Genomic DNA, 21,399 nt, shown 5'->3' with positions numbered 1-21,399 from the left:
CACTACAGAGGAGGGCAAAAATCCCCACAGTCCATACCAATCTGAGTATGTGATAAAATTCTTGCCCCCTGAGCAGAGGGGTAAGACCCCCTAGCTGGGAACTTCCAGCTTTGGTCCTAGCAGCAACATTGGCACACCCCAGTCAAAGTTCACAGCTTTGGCTATAGCCAACACCAACATTTCTTAAAAATACCAGCAAAGCCCAGAAGCATGGGAAATACCCGCAGTAGAACATAAGCATAGCTACACCTAGGTCATCCCTGACCAGTGGCTGTCCAACCTCTTCTTGAACACCTCCAGTGATGAATAGTCCACAACTTCTCTAGGCAGTTTATTACATTGAGTCATTATTCTAACAGGGTGCTTCTACATGCGTGCTTAACTGCCCAGTAGGCTAATTTGCTGTGGTGTAAAGCATCGTAGTCCACATGTGCTATGTTAATGGACCAAATAACCACCTAATTGAACATGTAAATGCCGACCTGGGTATAAATTTTACCTGGTCAGTCCAGACAGCAGGGGGGCAGACCCCTGCTGCCAGCTAGCCAGAAGGCTTCATTCTTTAGGCACTCTTGTGCCCCTGCCAGCCCCTTCTGATTCCGTGACTTGGAGCCCAGGGTTGACCCTCAGAGCCTGCTGCCAGCCTAGAGCTGCTCTGTCCTGGCTCAAACAGCTCTGGACCCAGGCCCATGTGTAGGTGCGTATACTGCACTAATTGAACGTTTAGTGTACCCACAGTTTTTCCAGATATCCAATCTAAACTTCCTTTACTGCAACTTCAAGCCATTTGTCCACATCCTTCTCTCTGCAGCAAGAAAGGAAAAGTACTTTTCCTCTTCTTTATGGCAGCCCTTTAAGTATTTGAAAACTGCTATCATGTTCCCTCTTAAGTGTCCTTTTTAAAACGTGGAGCCCAGTGCCCAGTAGAGAGGCACTATCACCTCCTTTGACTTGCACCTAATGCTTCTATTGATGCACCCCAAAACCACATTCACCTATTGTGTGGCTACATCGTGCTGGAGACCATGTAAGGTGACGTGTAAGGGGTGCACACAGGTGCACGTGCACCCCCTGAGATTGGCCATGAGTCCCTTGGAAGCACCAGCCACAAAACTGGAAGTGCCGGCAGAAGTGCACTTCTGGTTTCGCTGCTGATGGTTCCGGGTTCAGCGATTGGCTGCTGGGGGAACACTTCCCTACCCCTCATCCCCAGTCAGCAATCTGGTGGCCCCCCAGACTCGGGGTACCAGTCAGCCATGCTGGAGACTCATGTGAGTTTGTGCTCTACCAAGACTCCTAAGTCCTTTTCTATACAGCTTCCATCCAGTCAGGTATCACCCATTTTGTATTTGCATTTTTGATTATTCTTCCTGAGGTTATTCTTGCACTTGTTCACATTAAATTTCATCCTGTTAGCTCTAGCCCAGCTCTCCAATCTGTCAAGATCCTTCTGAATGATGTTCACATCCTCCAGCAAACCTTCCCAGTCTTGTGTTGTCTGCAAACTTGATCAAGAAGCTTCCTACGCCAGCATTTGAACTGTTAATAAACACGTTGAATAGCACTGGGCCAAGGACTGACCCCTGCACAACTCCACTTAAAACTTCCTGCCATTCTGACATCAAGCCATTCATAATTATCCTAAATGCTTGCAGCTATTGAGCCAGTTATGTATCCACCATATAGTAGTTTTATCTAGCCCACATTTCTCCAATTTTTTTATGAGAAGGTCTGTGGGACCTTGTCAAAACCTTGCTGAAGTCCAGGTGCACTATATCCACAGCATTCCCTTCATCCACCCAAGTAATTAATTTGACAAAGGAAGAAATCAGGTTTGTTTGACATGATTTGTTTTGCATGAGCCGATTCCGGCTGCTTGTGATCAACCTTTCCTCTTCCAGATGCTTACAAATATTCTTGCTTAGGATATGCTCCAGTAACTTCCCAGGTATTGAGGTGGTTCTTGCCTTTTTTAAAGTGGGGTACTTCATTCAAACTTTTCCAGTCCTCTGGTACCTGACCTGTCTCCCACAATTTCATGCCCCTGGGATGAAGCTCATTTGATCCTGCTGACTTAAATTCATTCAGACTCAACAAACGCTCATATACAATCTCTTCTGTTATAGCCTCTCTCAGCTTGTCCCTCTTCCTTATCTAAATAATAATCCCTATTAGGTATCTGGATGCAGCTTAATTTTTTGTGAAGGCTGAGATAAATTAGCTGTTGAGTAGTTTCACTTTCTTTGCATCTTCAGTTAGGAATTCCCCCTGGCTTGTTAACAGAGAGCCCACAGTTTCCTTGGTTCTTGTTTTCTGGCCAACATACTTGTAGGACCTCTTATTGTTGTCCTTGAACTCCTTTTGCCAAGTGCAGCTTGTTCTTTATCTCTGCCTTCCTGATTTGGTCCCTGCAGGTTCCTTGGTGACCTGCCCATTCTTCCACTGTTTGTATGCTTTCCTTCTGCATTTGAGGCATCTTAGAATCTCCTTGTGCAGCCACATTGGACTCTTGCTATTCTTCTTGTGCTTCCATTATGTCAGGACTGTTTCTTGTTGGGCATCCAATACTGGGCCCCTAGAAGCTCCCAGCCCTCCTAGACGTCTTTATCTTTCAATCTATCCTCCCATGACACCGTGCCTAGTAACAACTTGAGTCAGATTAAAACTGCCTCTTTGAAATCTAAGGGTTTTTTTATCCTGATTTTGCTGACCTCATGCTTTCCCTGTCTCAAGATCTGGAATTCTATTATATGATCATTTCTTATGAACTTAGTCATCATCTTCATATCCTCCACCAGTTCTTTCCTGCTGTTCAGGACAAGATCTGAGATATATGATCACCTAGATGTATCATCCACTTTCTGGAAGAGAAAGTTGTCTTTTCCATAAGTTAGGAATGGGCTTGACATTTTGATAGATTTTTCACCTGCTTGAAGAGTGCTTCATTCACCTCCTCTTCCTAATTAGGTGGCCTATAATAAATTCCCACCATTATATCAGTGCTGCATCTTTCAGTTGTTCAGTGTCATTTCTGGCAGTATTGTTGGTGCCTACATGGACAAGCTGGAAGGGGTAGTGGTTTGAAGGATGGATGAGCTTTGGCAGACCCTCTGTGAAGTCCTGAATTGGGCTCCAGGCAGGCAGCACACCTCCCAGGCCCCCAAATCTGGACAAGAGATTGGTGCCTTTGTCCCCTGCTCTTCTCTTCCTTCTTGGTGCAGTGGTCCTGGAGCCCCTGTCCTTGAGACCTTGCATTTCCTGCTCTGTAGTCTGCTACCTCCGCTGCCTCATTCCTACAAATGATCTCTCCTCACCCACAGCGTGCTTGAAAGTGGTTGGTGACTTCAGTCTGCTCCTCTTCATTTCTGGGGGCCCTCCTTTGAGTAGTCACAAATTGCCATGTCTCCTCATTGCCCCTTGGCCACTCCAGTACCAGCCTCTCATAACTCCTGTTCAAGTAATCTTCCTGGTCCCAGATGCAATGCAGCATGGGTACCCATACTTCATATCTTTGAATCTTCTCCTCCAGGGCAAATACCCCTTGGTATCTTGCACTTGGTGCAGATGAAGTGCTTTTGACCCTCTGGAAGAAACATGAACATGGCACATCCCATGCAGGTCACAACGGCTGACCCAGACTCCATTTGTGCCTCATTTGCTCCCTGGAGAACACCTAGGCTGTGAGGAGGCAAAAAAAGAGAAAGGGGGGGAGGGGAGGAAGAAACACCACAAGAACCTGCATGCCAAGCACCTGCAACAGAACCTTTTTACAGATTCTCATTCACACACACACACACACACACACTGGGTTATTATATAAATCTGTCTAACTACAACCACATAAATAAAAAACTGTTCAAAGAACAATTATAATTCATGTGAAATACACATTATGCGCTCGATTTCTATCTGATGTAAATCAGAATAATTGCATTGAAATCCTCATATGGATGATTGAATCTTTTGTATTTTACATATGAAAAAGTTTGTAAATATGTCTGGTTTTTAGTTGATCTTCTAATCCTTAGATTTTGCATGAAGCAAATGACTTCCCTCTCTGAACTCTAATGGAAAGATGCATATAAACTCCATGAGCTGAAGCCTGCAGAGTTCTCACCTTCCTCATCAATGGGTGTATTTACACATCCATTAGACCCAGGAGCAGTTTACTCAAGAGTAAACGCTCCCGGGCAGACGTCCACACATGCAGGGAAGCAGGAGATTTGCTGCTAATGGCTGCAAACTGCTTCTGCTTCCTGGGGCCCTGCAGTGCTGGATGGGGCAGGAGCATGGGACCTACCCCACCCCTGCAGCTCTTTTCAATCCCCATGCCTCAATTAGGGTATGGGGCTGGGACCTGCCCCTGACCAGGACAGTTCCCAGCCCCCATTCCATGTTCGTGGCACAGGGACTGGAGATCCTGTTCCCTGCTCAGTTCTGCGATTGAACTGAGCAGGGAACAGTCTCCCCAACCTGTTCTCCACCCAGCTCCATGCTCATGGAGCTGGGGCCGGGAGGGAAAAAGCTGAGATAAGGATCTTCTAGCCCCCTGCTCCCTGATCACGATGGTAAAGCAGGGGCTGAGAGATACAGATCTCCCACCCCCTGCTCCCTGATCATGATCTTGGATCGGGGGCTTGGAACGTTCTACTGCCGAGGCAGGGGGGTATAGTCCCTACCCAGGCCCCAGTGGCAGAGCCTGCCCCAGGGTCAGGGAACAATCTCCTTCCCACTGGTGGCTAACTGACCAGGAGCCAATTTGCTCCTGGTCATGTATCTACATGTGTGCTACTGTGCAGTTAGTAGTCGCAAGTAAATTGGCTACTTGCATTTGCAGGTAGCAAATTTATTTGCAATTAGCGAGGTTTATGATGCAGTGAGCATGTGCACATGTAGACATGCATGCTTACTGTGCAGTAAACTACGCTATAGTGCTGTAAAGTGTTTCATGTAGATAAACCCAATATGAATGAAAGACTAAGTCTGAAGAAAAAAATCCTTGGATTATGTCAGATTAATTTAATTTTGTTGTAGGGTCTCTTGAATTGTCTGCATCCTTACTGGTTCCTTTAAAGCTTTCAAGACAGTTCTCTTTCTTTTATATGTAATTAGTCTTATATTTCAGCCACCTAAAAGAAACGTAGTGATTTACTTTTACTTGTAAATGGGTTTAAAGCGCAGAATATTTTTACAGTATTTATACTTCAAAATGGGAAAGAGAAATCTGTCATCATTGTGAAATGTCCCTTCCTAATTTTTCTTCTTAGCCCAGGCTGCTGTTATCAAACTGCCATGACCAGGCATTTCTATCATGGACGCACAGAGACCATGAGACCATGTACTGTGGAAGCAGTGGAGTGGTGCCAATCCATGCTGAATCCAAACTCCAGTGTAAATATTGAAAATCTGCATTATCCTTAATGTATTTAAAGGACCTGCCACATGATTCACCTTAGGTAGACTATGTGGTTAATTGTGTCAGTTATGGGAGTCGACATCATTTTCAGCTAAAGAAAATAAAGCACAGGTGTCATTCCCCACCACTCCCCCCACCAGAGCTATAAGTATAGGGAAACTGCAGCATATGACCTGCTTTCCTTTATCCTGTGTATATTTTTCACTTTTTTGATGCAGTGGAGTTGAGCAGAAGCAGGCCTTGGGTTTAATGTCTAGAGCAGAAGTTGGCAATATTTTGTCACTGCAGGTCACTGTTTGTGACCCCCACTGCAGGCCACTTCCCCTCACTCTTGGCAATCAGCAGAGGCTGCAAAAGGAATACATAGAAAAAGGCAGGCACTAGACCCTTAGGGATCCTGCCCCTGCTTCAACAGAGCATAAACTGAATGAAGCAGACAGTAGGACTCTGGTGATGCCTCCTCTGCCATAGTGATTGGAGCATGCTGCTGATTTCCTGAGCTGCTGCAGACCAGATCAAGTCTTTTTTATGGGCTGCAGGCTGTAGGATGCCAACTTCCTGGTATAGTTTGCTGATACCTCTGATCTCTATTTGTGTTTGCATGGGTAGATTTTTTTCATGTCTTTTAGAAACCTGTTAGGACTTCTTGTATTTCTAATGTCTATGGTTAAAGCTAATCAGGAAACTGATTTAAATTTAAAACTTTGTGGGTGGGCAAAGACACTTAAATACAAATAAATGAGCCTTTAGTCAGTCAGGGGAGAGAATTGGGAACATGATCAGAAAAAAATCCTGCCTGATTCTGAGGTGTTAGCTACTATTCTTACATTTATTTCCCATCCCATGAGAAGAACATTTTCTGTTCCTCCTAGCAACAGGGGTAGGGAAACTGAAGTATACCGTGCTTATGAACCGTATGTCAAAAAGCTGCAGCTGTCAATTGCAAAATAAGTTGCTTTGCTAAATGTAAAAAGTGAGCTCCAGAAAATGGCTGTGGAAAAGCCCTTGCAAAAAACAACCCTGCTCTCAGGCTGGGGGTTAGAAGATCTTTGCGTTCTCTTCCTTATACTGTGGTTAATGGAATCTGTTGCCTTTTGTTTTATCCAAGGAGGTGTTTCCACTGTTTCAGTAAACTCAATCTCTTGTAGTATGTCCTCATTTTCTCATAAACATTGGTCTTAGATTCAGTGTAAATATTTTGCTTTATGCAAATAAATTATTTACATAGAAAAACCAAAGTGGTTTGCAACTTACTGATGGCCCACTTGTTCACTTGTTTTTCTGTTTTTTAATATAATATTCTCAACTTTTTCTTTTAAGAAGGTTTTAAAATCTTTAGTTATGTTTGGATTTGGCCCTCTGTTTACTTTCTATCAAATAATGCTGCCACCATTTTTCCCTGTGTTTTATTAATATGCCTCTGTATTGATCCACTGTTTTCTAGAAACAGTAATTTAGGGTAGTCCTCCATTGAAGTCAGTAAGGCTCTGGTTGTACACATCAAATTGTGATATAGCAGTCATCTGAGTTGCCTGTTCATAATATAACAAATCTGAGAACTTCCAAAATATTAATTTTAATAACTCAGTGGGCATGTCTACATATGCATTTATGCCAGTTTAAATTTATTGTGCAGAAGTGGGAATAGGCCGGCATCTACACGTGCAGGTGTTAAAGTGCATTAGCATTGTGTGTGGACTGACCTGGGACTAAAGTTAGTCCCAAATCAGTTCACACACAGTGTTACTGCACAGTAAGGCGTTTACATGTGCATTACTGCATAGTAACTAATCGGGCATAAATCTTATACCTGCATGATTTGGTATCAAATTGACACTCAAGTTGGCATAAGTTACCGTATTTACTGTGCAGTATGAACGTGCATGTGTAGAGACACTCCTGTACTGTGCAGTAATTTTGTGCCCAGTCATTGCTACTTTTCATCTACTTGTGTTTAGGCTCAGATGATTTTTTTTGATGTCTCACTTTTTGGGAAAAGGCATCTGTGTATTTTTAATTAAAAGAGATAGTGAAGATAGATGTTTATCACTTCTGTATTTCTTTTCAATTCTGTGATTTCCATGTACAACTCCATGACTGTAAAAGAAATTGCAACAGGTAACATGCATTTCTGAATTAATGTAGTTAATCGTTTTATGGAAAATCATTATATTTAATATATTTAGTTTGAAGCAGTGTCCTGGAATGCCATGAGATCTTTATGGATGCCATGGGGTGTTGCACAATATTTGCACTGTTAGATGTGTAAACACCCACACAGGATGCACAAGATAAGCCCGGAGATTCCAAATAGAAATTCTTGGTGTCATAAAACATTTTGTTCTGTTGTGGTTTTTCTGAGTTATTGTCAACAGAAGAATTGCTCTATTATTTTCCATAATTAAAAAATGAATGAAAGCTAAATGCTGGCATTTTCTGAGGAGTGCCTTGAGTCTAACAAGATTAAGGACCGTTGTTTTAAAATTGTCGTTTTTTCTTCTGCTTCAGTTCCAATCAAAAATAAGAAAAGAACATGAGGTTGAGAAAATTATTCTATGTAAAAGATCAATGGTTGATAGGGTAAAAGCATGGAAAACAAGTCATGAAGAAAATTTTGTGAAACAAGAATTAAAAAGAGGATTAAAAACATAAGAATTTGATTAATCAAACAGGACAAAAGGCATAGACGTAACTTTCCATGTGTCTACATTTTCTTTGTTCTTTGGCACTACATTTACAGAGAAATTTTCTGATCACTGTTTCTTTATGATATTCAGGAGAAGTGCTTTCATTTTTTCTTATTTTACACAGCCTCATGAACGGCTCCAACTGATGCTAAAGGCATTTGCAAAGCACAACAAGCTGATGAAAGAGTGTGAGACTGGAAAAGGTACTTTCTTTATAGTCACTCATTTTCTTCTGTTCCTAAAAAAAGACATTTTATTAATATAGTTTATCTGTCTGCTTCCTAGAGCAATCTGGGTAATCTAAAAACACCTATATTTATTGTTTGTTAGTTATAGGGTTAGGGACTGAAAGCCAGATTCCCTATAGGGAGTGTTTAAATAACCAAACTCTCTCTTGTCTTAACCAAGCTCTCTTGGGTCAGCTCCCTGGCCTAATGAATATTTAATTTGTCCATGCAACGTGGAACAGCATCAACACGAGACTGTGATACCCTTTTGCCCCAGGAAAACCTGTATCTGGGTTGTCAGAGCTGTCTCCTAGGATTAGGATGTGGGATATATGGGTGCATATACCCTCAGGCAATTAAGGGAGGCTAACTGAGGCCTTCCACATCCCAAGTGAATGGGCTTACCGTTGACTTATGGAATGGAAGGTGGAAGAAGGAGGCCATCGTCACCTTCTGCATTTTCTATAGAAAGGCTGTCAGAGTTACCTAGCTCCAAGGGTGGGGTGGGGTAAAGGAAACAGAGGCGTATTACACTGAGTTGAAGGAAATTGCCTAATTCCTGGAAAGAAGCAGAGTTTAATACACATTCATCTTCTTTTAATTTCCTGTTAATTATGTTGGGAAGCTCCCTCCTCATCATGGTTACAATCCTCTTCCCCTGTTGGGACCCCAGACTCCTAAATAAGAGTTGTGGATTTCAGTAGGCAGCAAAGCATCTAAGAGTTAGGCTTTGCAACACATAACTTAAATCTCTTGATCAGCCTAGCTTTCTTAAAGTTGGTAGGAGACATCTCCTCTTGGGTTAGATAAGTGGGGGAAAGATCTGGTTCCTCAGGTCAAGAAGTAGTCATTCTACTACAGAAGGTCTGAAGTTCTCAATCCTCACTGGCCAAACACTCTGCCAGCATGCTGTCCTGGGAAATGGATAATCTCAGACTTTTTGCTGGAGCTAGAAGGGGTTGTTTGGAACAGTCATTTCCCTCAGGACACTAATTGTGCTATAAGGGGTAGACCTTTACTGTTACTAGTCATGAGATTCATTATAGTTCAGCAATATTTTTAGTCTTACTTTGCCACAGAAAGCTGCCCAGATCTTGTAGCAGAACACTGAAGGTTGATTCCTTAGGTGTGTACCGCACAATAGTTTCTGCCCACTGTGAAAACCCATTCTTCCTAGAACATGCTTTCAGTAGCCAAGCAGAAGAATTTAGCAGAAGAATGTAGTATGCTATGGCCTTTAGCATTTCAGGATGAATGAAGAAATGCCAAAAAATGATGTAGACAGAGATATGACTGGCTGTGTCCTTAGTTGGGCCCATTCCACTGGTTGCCTGAAAAGGGAAGCTTTCTCACTGGATCTGCATGAACTGTTGGTCTTTTAACTACCACATGAGCTAAGGACTTAGCCAGCCATGTTTCTATGTACATCATTTTTTGGCATTTCTTTATTCATCCTGAAATGCTAGAGGCCATAGTTTACTACATAGGTTCACCTGAACTAAATTCTTATTCCTTTTTAAGAATTTATTCCCTTTTATTTGATCCTTTATGCCCTTTTATCCTAATCCCTTTTATTTGATTTTGCTATTGTAAGCTGAATGTGTTGGTCTTTTAACTACCACATCTGGGTATTGCAGTCTGAATCTTGCTCAGGAGGTTTTGTTTCTTGGCAGGATTTGACCGTCATCTTCTGGGTCTCCTACTCATAGCGAAAGAACAAGGTCTCCCTGTGCCAGAACTCTTCATGGACCCTGCTTTCGCTAAAAGGTAACTGCTACTTCAGTCCTTGTGGGAAAGTCAAACCACCTGACATTGAGTCATATTTGCCAAATGTTTGGCTATTTCTTGATATCAAGAATGAAACCGTTTTCTGTTCCATAAAATCTGATTTGTTTTCAAAATAATTAAAAGCAATTTGTTTCCTTTATAGTGGAGGAGGTGGAAATTTTTTGCTTTCAACCAGCATGGTTGGCTACACTAGAATTGGTGGTTCTGCAGTCCCCATGGTACATCATGGCTATGGCGTTTTTTATAGAATCAGAGATGACAGGTAAAGCTATGTTCTCACTTCCTTCAGTACAGAATTCCCAGAAGAAAAGTTAAACCAGTTATTTGAATATGTCCCCCGTTTTGTGTTTTCTGACTGTATTAATGTCACAAAGATAAAGACAGTTTACAGCTAGGAGGAAGAAAACAAAGAGCTTGAAAGAAGCAGAATGGGTACGATAGAAAGACAAAAGTATTGTATCTAAATATGGTTTAGGGAAGAGATGTCAAACAAAGCTTGGGGGACAGATCCAGTCTGAGCAGGTGGGTCATCTGGTTTGTGGGGCTTCTCAGACTACCCAACTCTGCAGATTCAGATTGTGGGGCTTGTCGCTGTGGCTGCTTGTGCTCCTGCAGTGGCAGTTTTAATCACTGTGGCTGCTGGAGCTGCTGTTTTAGTATGGCTCCAGAGCCTAGGGAGTTAATGCTGCTTGCCTCCCTTCTGCCGTAATGGAGGTTTTAAGTAACCCAGGTGACTAAAATCGGTGTCAGAGGAAAAGGGGGAGTGGCAGTGGCATTAACTTCCTGCATAACTAATCTGTTTATGAAATAGTTCTTAGCTTAATATGGATTTTTCATAGAGTGTATTCAGATTGGCAAGTACAGTTTCTTCCTTAGAGCAGTATATCTGTTTACATGGGTTTCATTGAAATGGGAGACCTCTCAAGCTACTTGCAGGAAAGAAATAGCTGGCAACATTTTCAAGCATAAGCGCCTGAGTTAGGCATCTAAATCTATTTATGGACCTAAAATAGTGGGCCAGTTTTTGGAATCACTGAGGACAGACATTTCTAGTTGAAGTCAATGTGAGCTCTGGAACTTTTTCTTTTTGAAAAATTGCAAGAGTTAAAAGGTACCTAAATTAGAAACCCACAGTTAAAAAAACATGCATTAGTAACTTCACAATTCATGGCAGTCTGTTGGATTTCTAAAGCATTCATTATCTAACATTGTTAATTTTTATATTACTAGGTTTGTTGTGGCTTGCTCTGCCTGGAAGTCATGCCCAGAGACTGATGCAGAAATGCTGTGTAAGAACATGTTCCAGTGTTTCCAGGACATGATACAGTTAACAGCCACTGCCCAGCTTTAGAGTTGACGGGAATGTAAATGTGCCTTGTTGTGTCTTTCATTATTATTACATAACAGTGCTGAATGAAATGCTATTCTTAAAGGTTATAACAGTCTATGCAAGACACTAAGTGATAGGTCAGCATAGATGTTAAACAGAAATAATGCAAAACTTACTGATTTTATGGAATTTACTGCAGCAACAATGCAAGTTTCCTTAAAGAGTAATAAAACTATTTGCACCCACAATGCAAACTATTGCAAGTTATCAAAGTAGAACTATGCAATATAAAACAATGCCTCAGCAATGCAAATGTATCAGAAATGTATGCCTTTGGAAATGGAGAATTTATGAATGTTTAGTTCTTACAGTTTTTCTAGTGGTAGCTTGTGGAATACTTTATAAACCACTGAAGTTTATTTCAGTGTAGCACTTAAAAGTGTATTTCAGAATATCTTTTCCACCACTAGTAGGTGATGGTGCTTTCTAAATGGGAAATTGTTAATGAAGTTCATAAATTGTCATTTTGGGGGAAAAATGAAAATTAAGGAAAAGTATTAGCTTACCTATCTGTCTCCTTTGAGCTGTACATGAATATAACAATTCCTAGTTCCTATTTTTGCCACTGGGATTCTGTCAAATGAAGAATTGTTCTGAATAAGAAATTTTTTAGGTGGAGGAGGAAGGCACTATAATCAGAGATTTAAGCTGACAGTGTGCCTTTTTCTAAATGTGAGAGTTAAAAGGGGGATACTACTTGGAAATTTCAAAAGATGACATTCTTGGGATGAACTAACTACAAATGTCACTGCTGCTCTACAGAAGAGTACACATTAAAGCAATGTAGTAAGTACAGTTTGATAAGATTCTCAGGACTTTAAGATTTCTTTATAATTTAGAGATTACTTTTTATGTTTGATAAACTTTGTAATTTCCTTTCTCTCAAATAAAACAGTCTAGAAAGCCTATTTCTTATCAGTTGATTGGTTTATAGATAACCAGGCTGATGTACAGCAACCAGCTTTCTACAGGAGAAATTTTGTGTGCAGAAATGAAAATGACTCAGGGATTCTAAAATCATCACTCTCTTTGCCCTTCTTTGAGATATAAGAGCTCCCAAGTCAAGGATTTTTTATTATTTGTATTATGGCAGCATTTAAATCCACAACTGAGCTCAAATTACTAATGCCTTGACGCACTGTTATAGTAGGGCAGTAACAAAAAGTGACTGTGCCTCTGCTGGCACAGCACAGTGACGGTAGTGCCTCTGCCTCTGTTTGCTTTTTGGTCTTTCAGCTGATCTACTCTTCCACTATATCATGTAAGTCCTTCAAAGTTCCTGTCCTTCAAATGTATTCAAAATTGACACAAAAACCAACTCTTTAGTCCTCAGTAGACTCTTCCCCTTCCAAACTCTACTGAGTATTGACAAAGCAAATGTTTCTATCTCACCTGGGCTCAGGGAAACCTTAGTTATTGGCATGCAAACAAGGTGCTCTTTTGCCAGACTTACTTTGATAGGAAGTGGTCTTTGTGACTCCCAGCTAGCTTACTGTCTTGCATAAAGAGCAACTTTATTAGAAAATGTTAAAAATTACAGTTATTTACATGGCTTTAAAGAGTTGGAAGACAATATAGAACTCTATGCTTAGTGGCTACATAGGTATATAGTTGACGTGTGGTGATGCAATCTAGGACATACAGGGCATGTCTACGCATCGCTATGGCAATGTTACTGTGCTGTGACGATAGGAAGTACTAAATCATGGCGCAGTAACAGCCCATACTGTGCCATATGTGTGGTGCACAGTTATTTTTAGCAGCCACTTTGCTGTAGCGGTGTGCTATAAGTAGCTGCTGATCACGTGTAGACACCTGTGGATGATATGTTGCCATAGCGTGTTATAGCAACATAGCATCACGTGTAGACACGTCCACAGTTGGTCATGTAGCCTATGCTAGCCCTGGGGTAGAGCAGGTAGGAAGTTTTAGCATGGCACTATAGAAAGAAGTGAAATAAGACCATGTGCATGGTAAACCACATAGGTACAGCTCTCCCTACGCATCTAAACATCAACAGAGCTAGGCCCACCCATTTAGCTTCTCCCTTAAAGCTTGACACCTGCCTTAAGTAGCACATGATTAACTCCCTCTTCCTCCCCTCTCCTCACAGCTTATTAACTCTTTTCCTGGCTTGCATAGGATTGGTGTAGTCCTTAGTTAAAAGTTGAGACAAACTTACTGTTTAAGGGCAATTTTTAAATGTTCTAAAATAAATACATAGTAATCTTTTTTACTAAGCCTTTGTTCCTTGCTTTACTGCTATGTTGTTTCTGAAGGATTTAATTAGGAAAAAACAGGTCCTACAGACAAATGAACTCTGGAAAACGTCTAAGCAACTGGGAGGTTTGGAAAAGCTGGTGAATAGGGTCCCATGGTTAATATGGCAGTCCATGGGGATCTACTGGTGTCATAACACAGCATCAGCACAGAGAAACCCAGATCACTCACTACCCAGATTGGCTGAATTTACTCACAATAGGCTGATGTTCACACATCAAGAGGGAGTCAGTGACAACTAGAAATAGAACTCATGTCTCTCAAATCCTAGACTGCATTTGGATCCATAACAATTCTTAACTCTATTTAAAAGAGAACAAGCCTGGAGCTCTACTCAAGTGCACCTGTGCTAGTGAATGCATCATTGTGCGGCTTTTCATGAATTCTGAAACTATTTAGCATTGCTGATAATTAAGCCACCAGCAGCACCACGCAAATTATGTCTACACAGTTTCTTGTTATGGAGGTTGCACTCACAGAGTGAAATGATATATCTGAGCTGCTGCCTGATCTGGTAAGTTTGTGGTGTGGACATGAGCCAACAAGATGTGATGTTAATAAAATGATTCACAGTAAGTTAAGGGACCTCTTCTGTTTACAGACTTTTCCTGAAACAAAAGTACTAAGCCTGTTCAGTAATGCTGCTCTTTTACAATACTGAAAGAGAAGCACAATCCTACTTCAGAAATATGGAACTGTCTTTAATTTAACATATTGCACGACCCAGCTTGAATGTTGACAAGTGAATAATAGATGCCCTTTTCAGCCAAGAGTTGCTGATGAGTTCCTTGTTCTATAATCCTTCCATTCTGGAGCACTGCTATCTTGTCAGCATTCTGGATGGTGGACAGGCGGTGAGCTATTACTATGCAGGTGCGACCTTGTCTGGCTTTATCCAATGCTTCTTGGACAACCTGTTCAATTGCCAGAACAAAAGATACTTGTAAGTTAAAAATGTAATTCAGATATATCCTTAACAGCTGTCAGTAATATAATATTTTAAATCCTTTAACTAAAATGCAAAACAGCAAGGAGAAAAATGACTTAGGGGGTTGGTAATGGGTTGAATCTCTAGTTTTTTGTTTTAAATTTAGCATGTATTGACGAGTGACCCTGTTGACTCTGATGATAACGTGGCTTGTCTAACAGAACTAGGTTGGTAGTCTTTCGGGGTGCACTGATAAAGATTTTTTGGGCCGATACTGATGGCCGATTATTAATGAGCCATATTGGCCGATACCAGTTTGATTGCTGATATGCAGCCTGGCAGCTTGGAGAGCAGTGTCCGGCTGGTAAGTCTTTTGGGAGGGAAGAGGTGGGGGGAGGATAGAGGGGTGGGGGAGGCAGCTCAGGGCCCCTACAGTGAGAGAGGGGGGCACGGCTCCTGTCACTGTGCACACCCCCAGGGGGGGCATTGGGGGCACGTGCCCCCCATATCTTTGTGTGGGGCAAGGGCAGGCTGCTGCTGCATGCTGGGGCTCGGGACTGCGCCAGACTCTTCCCAGTGTGGGGACTGTGCCAGGACTGCGCTCAGACTGGGTGGCAGCGCTGCTAGGAGGAGGGGGATACGGGGTGGTAGCCCCCCCCTTCCAGCGCTGCTACTACCACCCACCCCGAGTGCAGCCTTGACCCAGCCCCCCTGCTGGGAAGAGCCTGGCACTAGCCCCAGCTGCAACCCAGCTTCACCCAGCACACAGATCTCAGCGGTAAGTGCCCCCATGGCTCCCCGCCGGGTGCATGCAGTGGTGGGAGCCACCTCCTGCCCACCCCCTGGACGAGCTGCTTGTGGCTCTGTTCCATGCCCAGCCCCACTCCTTCACCACAGGGGCCTTGATCTGCCCCCCTACCCCTTCCCCTCTCCCCAGCCCCTTACTGTCAACACGCGTACCAGCTGGACACTGCTCTCCAAGCTCCCAGGTTGGCCATGCGCATGCTGCAGCTACACATGCATGCAGCATTATCAGCCACATCAGCCAGAAAAAACTGATTGCTGATAATGTTGATTTTCCTTTTATCAGTGCCAATCCAAATGTGCTGATGTATCGGTGCACCTCTAGTACTCTGGCTAGTTAGTGAATAGATCTGTTCCTGTATGTATCAATGCAACTAGCATCCTTTGTAGAAATCTCAGCAGACAAAATGAGAAGCTCTAGGGTTACACACTGCCCTACCCTCATTCCTTTTGCCCTGTGTTAAGAAGAAGTAGGAAAGTCAGTTTTTTATAATGACTACATTTGCTTTAAAACATGGAAACCTGCTGTCAGCTGTGGATCAGGTTTCAGTATTAGCAGTCCCAAACATTCCAAAAGCACAAGTCAAACTCCAAAATGTTATTAAATCATAGATCATTAAAAATACTGTAATGCTTTGGGTCTTTATCTGTCCTCTGGTTTCTGAGCATTTATAATTGAACTGGATCATGTTTAAAAAACACTTCTTTACAGCCATCCAGGTAATTTTTTTTTTTAATGGAATCTGAGTTCGCATATAATTTCATGATTGCACAAGATGGGCTTCAAGGAAAATACTGGAAAATTCACAGTGAAGTTATGAGAGTTAGCAACCTCAAGCCTTTCTGGATAAACAATATATGCAAAAACATTTTCAATGTGGGTTCCATATTTTGACAGCAGACAGCAGTGGTACAAGTGTCTACATCTCTGCCACAGACCTGGAACCCCTCTTATATTTTAATTATAGACCTATCTTAAAAAGGTCTCAACACATGGGGGAAGTGCCTAAAATGAGCTAAAACTGTGATGCACAATGTTCTGGCCCCATAGGTTGGATGAGTTGTGTGGGATTGGTTTGCAAGTGCAATCCTGTCAGACTAACCCTGTGTACCCAGCTCTAGACATGTGCCAGCCTAGCCCCACACACCTGAATCTAGCCCTTGGGCTAAAACATAAATTAAGTGTCACATGGAAATTAAGGGTTTGTCTACATGGGTAATTAATTATGAAGGTATCAATCCTGATGTAAACCACCTTATTCCAGGTTAGTTTACACAGGTTTCAACTCAACACTTCTTTTAGGCTATTTTAGTTTTTAAAAAGTTTTAAAACAAAATTCTTCCCTAGTTAAAACTCCCTAGTATGTATTCTGAGTACACAATGGAAAACTCTGTGTTATGCTTATCTTTACAGTGGGTGAAGGGTTTCTCATCTGTTACCCCTCCAAAGGAATTCCCAGCCGTTTTAAGTGAGTAAATCTGTGTAGCCAAATCTGTAATTTCATCATATGTCTTGTGGTAAACAGTGTTCTTAAAGTCCAGCTCCAAGCTAAAAACGTGAGGCAAACTCAAAACATTCATTTAAGAGAGAGAAAGAGAACGTTCTTAGCCTTTACTACTGCAGAGAGAAACTTTGAAACATGACCTAAAAGTCCTCAACAAGAAAGCAATTTAAAAGGATCCTGTACTTTATTTTTTTTTTTTATTTGGGGATTTTTAGGCTAGTTTCAGTATTTTGAAGATGATCTGCCTCAATTTTTTAACACCGGGGTTACAATATTTAAAAATGTTAATTTAAAATGTAAAACTTGCTCATTTAAAAATGTTTCATGTTTCCATATTTGTGTTTCTCTGTATTTGTTGGGCAACTGATGAGGGCCACTGCTCTGGTTAGAACCCTGGAGGACTTCAACCCAAGAGATGATGCAGTTCTGCTCCTGGCTACTGTGTAGATACATATTGGGAATCACCACATACAGTGGCACTCTGGCTATTCCTTTGTGAGGGAATAAGGCAGGTTAAAAATAATGCCCAACCCTGGCTGGAGGAACATTATGTGCTGCTTTATGTGTTGCACCAGGTTCAGGGTTCATGTTCCAGAAAGCCTGTTCTGAATGGATGTGAGCACGAATGCCAAATGCCCCCGGAGGCTGGGATGGCGAGCTCTGGCAGGTGGTCCTGGTGCTGTCAGTGGCGGGAGTGTTGTAGTGGTAAGCAGGGAGCTCCTGCAGGCAGCTGCAGTGCTGTTGGCAGCAAGCGGTGGGGGGGTGGCGAGCACTGACCAGTGGTTGGTGACCCACCCGCAGATGCTGCTGGCAGTGTCAGCAGCGAGGGGTGGGGGAGTGGCAAGCAGCGACCGCCCGCAGGCATCATCGGCAGTGTTGGCAGTGCCTTTTCATAAGGGGTGCACTGCCACACTCGGGGTACAGGTGCACCCACGTGTATCTACACATTGTCAATGGATGTGAGAGTCCTGAAAGGTAATGGTCCCAGGGAAAGGGGAATTGGGCCAAGGGATGTTATGAAGGGAGAAGATAGGGCAAGGTGGTACTTTTCATGGCACTCGATGAAATAAGTTTTGCTTGCAAAAGCACATGCCTGTCTGAACCAGTTAGTCTCTAGTTCCTGCTCTGACTACTACAACTCTCTGCTTATGGGGAGGGGGGCCAGGGGCAAAGAGAGGAGGAAAGCAGAAATGGTCCTGTACTTCAGTTCTTCTGATATCAAATGTGTGATAGAAAATTGAAGACAGTTTGAAAGGGAAATGATTGGATTTGGGTTTTCCAGACAGCTGTGTAAATAAGGGAAGTCTAGATATCACATATCTTAGAATCACAGAAGTATAGAGAAGCAGGGCTGAAAGGGATCTCTAGAGGTCATCCAGTCCAACCCCTGCCTGAGGCAGGACTATTCCTATCCAAACTCTACATGGGACTACTATCAATCCTGACACAATATAGACCCAGCACCCTAACCTGCCACAGGTAAACCAGGGGAACCATAGCAGCCAATGTCCTGCTTCTATGAGATGTTATTAATATATGCTCAAGGGATCCTGGGTAGAGGGCCATGCCCCTTGCTACAGAGGAAGGCAAACCCCCCATAGTCCATACCAATCTGACCATGGGGTAAAATTCCTTCCTGACTCCAAATATGGTGATTGGTCTGACTGAGTAGACAAGCAAGACCCTCTAGCGAGGAACCTCAAGTTTTGGTCCTAGCAGAAGAATTGGCACACCCTGTCCAAGTCCCTAGCCTGGGCTGTAGCCAACACCCAATGCCTCTGGGAGGGCTTAAAAACACCTGGACACATGCAACAGAAAGGAGGAGGAATGGGCAGGGGCAGAAACCAGCACAGCCCAGAAGCATGGGAAAAAACCCATTGTAGAATATACCCATTATAGGCATAGCTAAGTCATCCTCGACCAGTAGGTGTCCAGCCTCTTCTTGAACACCCAATGACAGAGTCCACAACTGCCCTAGGCAGTCTATTATACTTCCTCATTATTCTAACAGCGAAGAAGTTTTTCCAGATATCCAACCTAACTTACTTTGCTACAACTTCAAGCTATTCCTTCTCTCTGCAGCAAGAGAGGAAAGGTGCTTTCCCTCTTCTTTATGGCAGCCCTTCAAGTATTTGAGGACTGCTATCATTTCTTCTCTTAAGCACCTTCTCCACAAGCTGAACATACCTAGCTCCTTCAGCCTCTCCTCACATGACTTGCCATCCAAGCCTTTGATCATCTTGTTTGCCCACCTCTGTACCCTCTATAATTTCTCCAAGTCCTTTTTAAAAAGTGGAGCTTGAAATTACTCCATATGAGACCTAACTGGTGTTGAGTAGAGGCAATACCACTTCCTGTGACTTGCACCTAATACTTCTCTTGGTGCAGCCTAAAACCACATTTGCAGTTCCAAAACCACATATTGTAGTCACATAAAATATTCTGTTTCCAGAGCTGTAACTAGGCAAATCACAACAGTTGTTTGAACAGTCATGACCCTGCCCGCTAGCAGGAACCCAAACAAATACCTTTTCACTTTCTGTATCAAGTGCTGATGTCGCTTCATCCAGCAGTAGAACTTGAGGATGACGTACAAGAGCTCGAGCAATAGCTATCCTCTGCTTCTGACCACCAGAGAGCTGAGTTCCTTTGTCTCCCACATGGGTATTATATTTCTAAATATAATAAACAGAATTTTAGAAAGTGCATCCAACTAGTGATTTGCCTTGGATGTAGACATTAGCATACTGACTTCAATAGAACTTGCACTTTTAATTGAGGGTCTATTCCATGTCAGCAGCCATCTGAAGCCAGATGACCAGAAATACTGGAGGTCACAAATATCCATCCATGGGGCCTCTTCACTGTAGGATATTACCACCTTAAAATCTTAAATGTTTTTCTTTTCAGGGTATTCCTGAGAGGTTGAGAAGGAATAGTAACCTCATTGTACTGAGGTACACAGAAGCTTGACCAGTGTAAACAGGAAGTCTGTATCACAGCAAGGAAATCAACCAAGGTCTTCAGTTTCCAGGCAGTAACAACAGCAGTAACATTCTCTTCCCTCAAGCTGTGGTATTTTTTTGCACGATGGTAACACGCAGAGGCCCCAGTCATAATCTAGACCCAATGTGCTAGGCACAATGGGCACTGATACATGTGCCTGACACCTGCTCTGATGCATGCTAATTAGCATGTGTTGGAGAAGACTCAGTTAAATAAGTTTGCTGGAGTGTGCTAATTAGCATGCTCCAGCAGCTTTCGTGTCATGTATTCAGTGTTCCTGCACTTCAAATTGGTGGTGAGGGTGCTTTAACTAAAGCTTGTTGAACCAGCTTTAAAACTGCCCCCGCTGCCATTTTGAAGCACAAGACACTGAATACACAAGACACTAGGTGCTTTAATTAGAGTGCCTACCAACAGTCAATCTAAAGTTCCTCCCTCCTGCCCCTGACCCACACACACTATCCCGGAGCATGTGTAAAGATGCTCTATAGCACTGTGTTGTCAAAAGTGCTTGTCAGTAATTAAAGACAAGACAGAACAAAAGATGCTAATAGGAGTAAATGGAGAGGTGCATAGGTGGACAAGGATTATGGTAATAAAATCACATTTCTCTGGAGGCCTATTGCATGTATGACATTATAGTTCTGATTCAGCTTTGGTTTGCTAAATAGGACATTTTAAGAATATTAATGAGACTTTAACTCCTTGAGCTCTCTTAACATTTTCCTTTTCCTTACCTGGAAAAAGTAACTTGGGGCTCCCTGGCTATTCTTTTTGTGTATGGCAATTTTCTCCCTTCTATACAGAGTATCCAGAACTGCTTCACTATCTAGTAATGTTAAATAGATTGTTAGTTTTTAATGGTGTTTCTTCCTAACAAGTACTTGGGTGACTGTTCCAGGAAGGGCTGAGCAAACACCCTGTCTCAGCAGTCCAAGACTCTGCAAGTCCTGCTAAGGAGTCTATGTGATGTCTCTGGAGAAGTGTAGCTACAACTATTAGAGGGGCTCATTCTCATTCACTATGCTCATATGTCTGGTAGAGAATAAAATGCAAACATAAAATAATTTAAACTGATGCACAATCAATGTATGATGCACAGTAGAGCTCACTGTGAGGGGTACTCCAATTTAAAACATATGAAAAAATTTAACTTGAACCGTAATGAGACATTTCCATGTGGTACATTCCATTTACTAATTCTAGGAAACTGCAGATATCCTGGGGATATTAATTGTTCACAGTAGCATTTAAAGGTGACCTACAAAATCTGTGAGTATACAGGCAACCCAGGTTGACTGTTCTTTTACCTTAGAAATATCAGAAATGTTAAATTTTGTCTCAACATGTTTAGCTGGAGGACACCTG

The 21,399-nt window shown here is 42.4% G+C and overlaps 2 protein-coding genes across 2 annotated transcripts in view; one reads left to right on the top strand and one right to left on the bottom strand.

The window, feature by feature from the left end:
• The window catches only part of CROT (carnitine O-octanoyltransferase), a 37,988-nt gene extending 25,572 nt beyond the window's left edge, over nucleotides 1-12,416 (top strand). The window contains exons 13-17 of the mRNA XM_059729040.1: nucleotides 5,268-5,391; nucleotides 8,228-8,306; nucleotides 10,004-10,097; nucleotides 10,261-10,380; nucleotides 11,349-12,416. Coding sequence (XP_059585023.1) covers nucleotides 5,268-5,391; nucleotides 8,228-8,306; nucleotides 10,004-10,097; nucleotides 10,261-10,380; nucleotides 11,349-11,469 — 538 coding nt within the window. The 3' untranslated portion in view covers nucleotides 11,470-12,416. The remainder of the gene's footprint in view (nucleotides 1-5,267; nucleotides 5,392-8,227; nucleotides 8,307-10,003; nucleotides 10,098-10,260; nucleotides 10,381-11,348) is intronic.
• A 764-nt stretch (nucleotides 12,417-13,180) lies between these two features.
• LOC102558575 (phosphatidylcholine translocator ABCB4) overlaps nucleotides 13,181-21,399 on the bottom strand; it is a 101,542-nt gene continuing 93,323 nt past the window's right edge. Inside the window, exons 27-28 of the mRNA XM_059729043.1 lie at nucleotides 19,554-19,700; nucleotides 13,181-14,702 (exon numbers count right to left, since the gene is read on the bottom strand). Coding sequence (XP_059585026.1) covers nucleotides 14,490-14,702; nucleotides 19,554-19,700 — 360 coding nt within the window. The 3' untranslated portion in view covers nucleotides 13,181-14,489. The remainder of the gene's footprint in view (nucleotides 14,703-19,553; nucleotides 19,701-21,399) is intronic.

This window comes from Alligator mississippiensis, chromosome 5, assembly GCF_030867095.1.
Source record: "Alligator mississippiensis isolate rAllMis1 chromosome 5, rAllMis1, whole genome shotgun sequence".
NCBI classification, from domain to species: domain Eukaryota; kingdom Metazoa; phylum Chordata; order Crocodylia; family Alligatoridae; genus Alligator; species Alligator mississippiensis.
The sequence above is the reverse complement of the archived record's forward strand: the minus strand, read 5'-3'. Positions and strand labels throughout refer to the sequence as shown.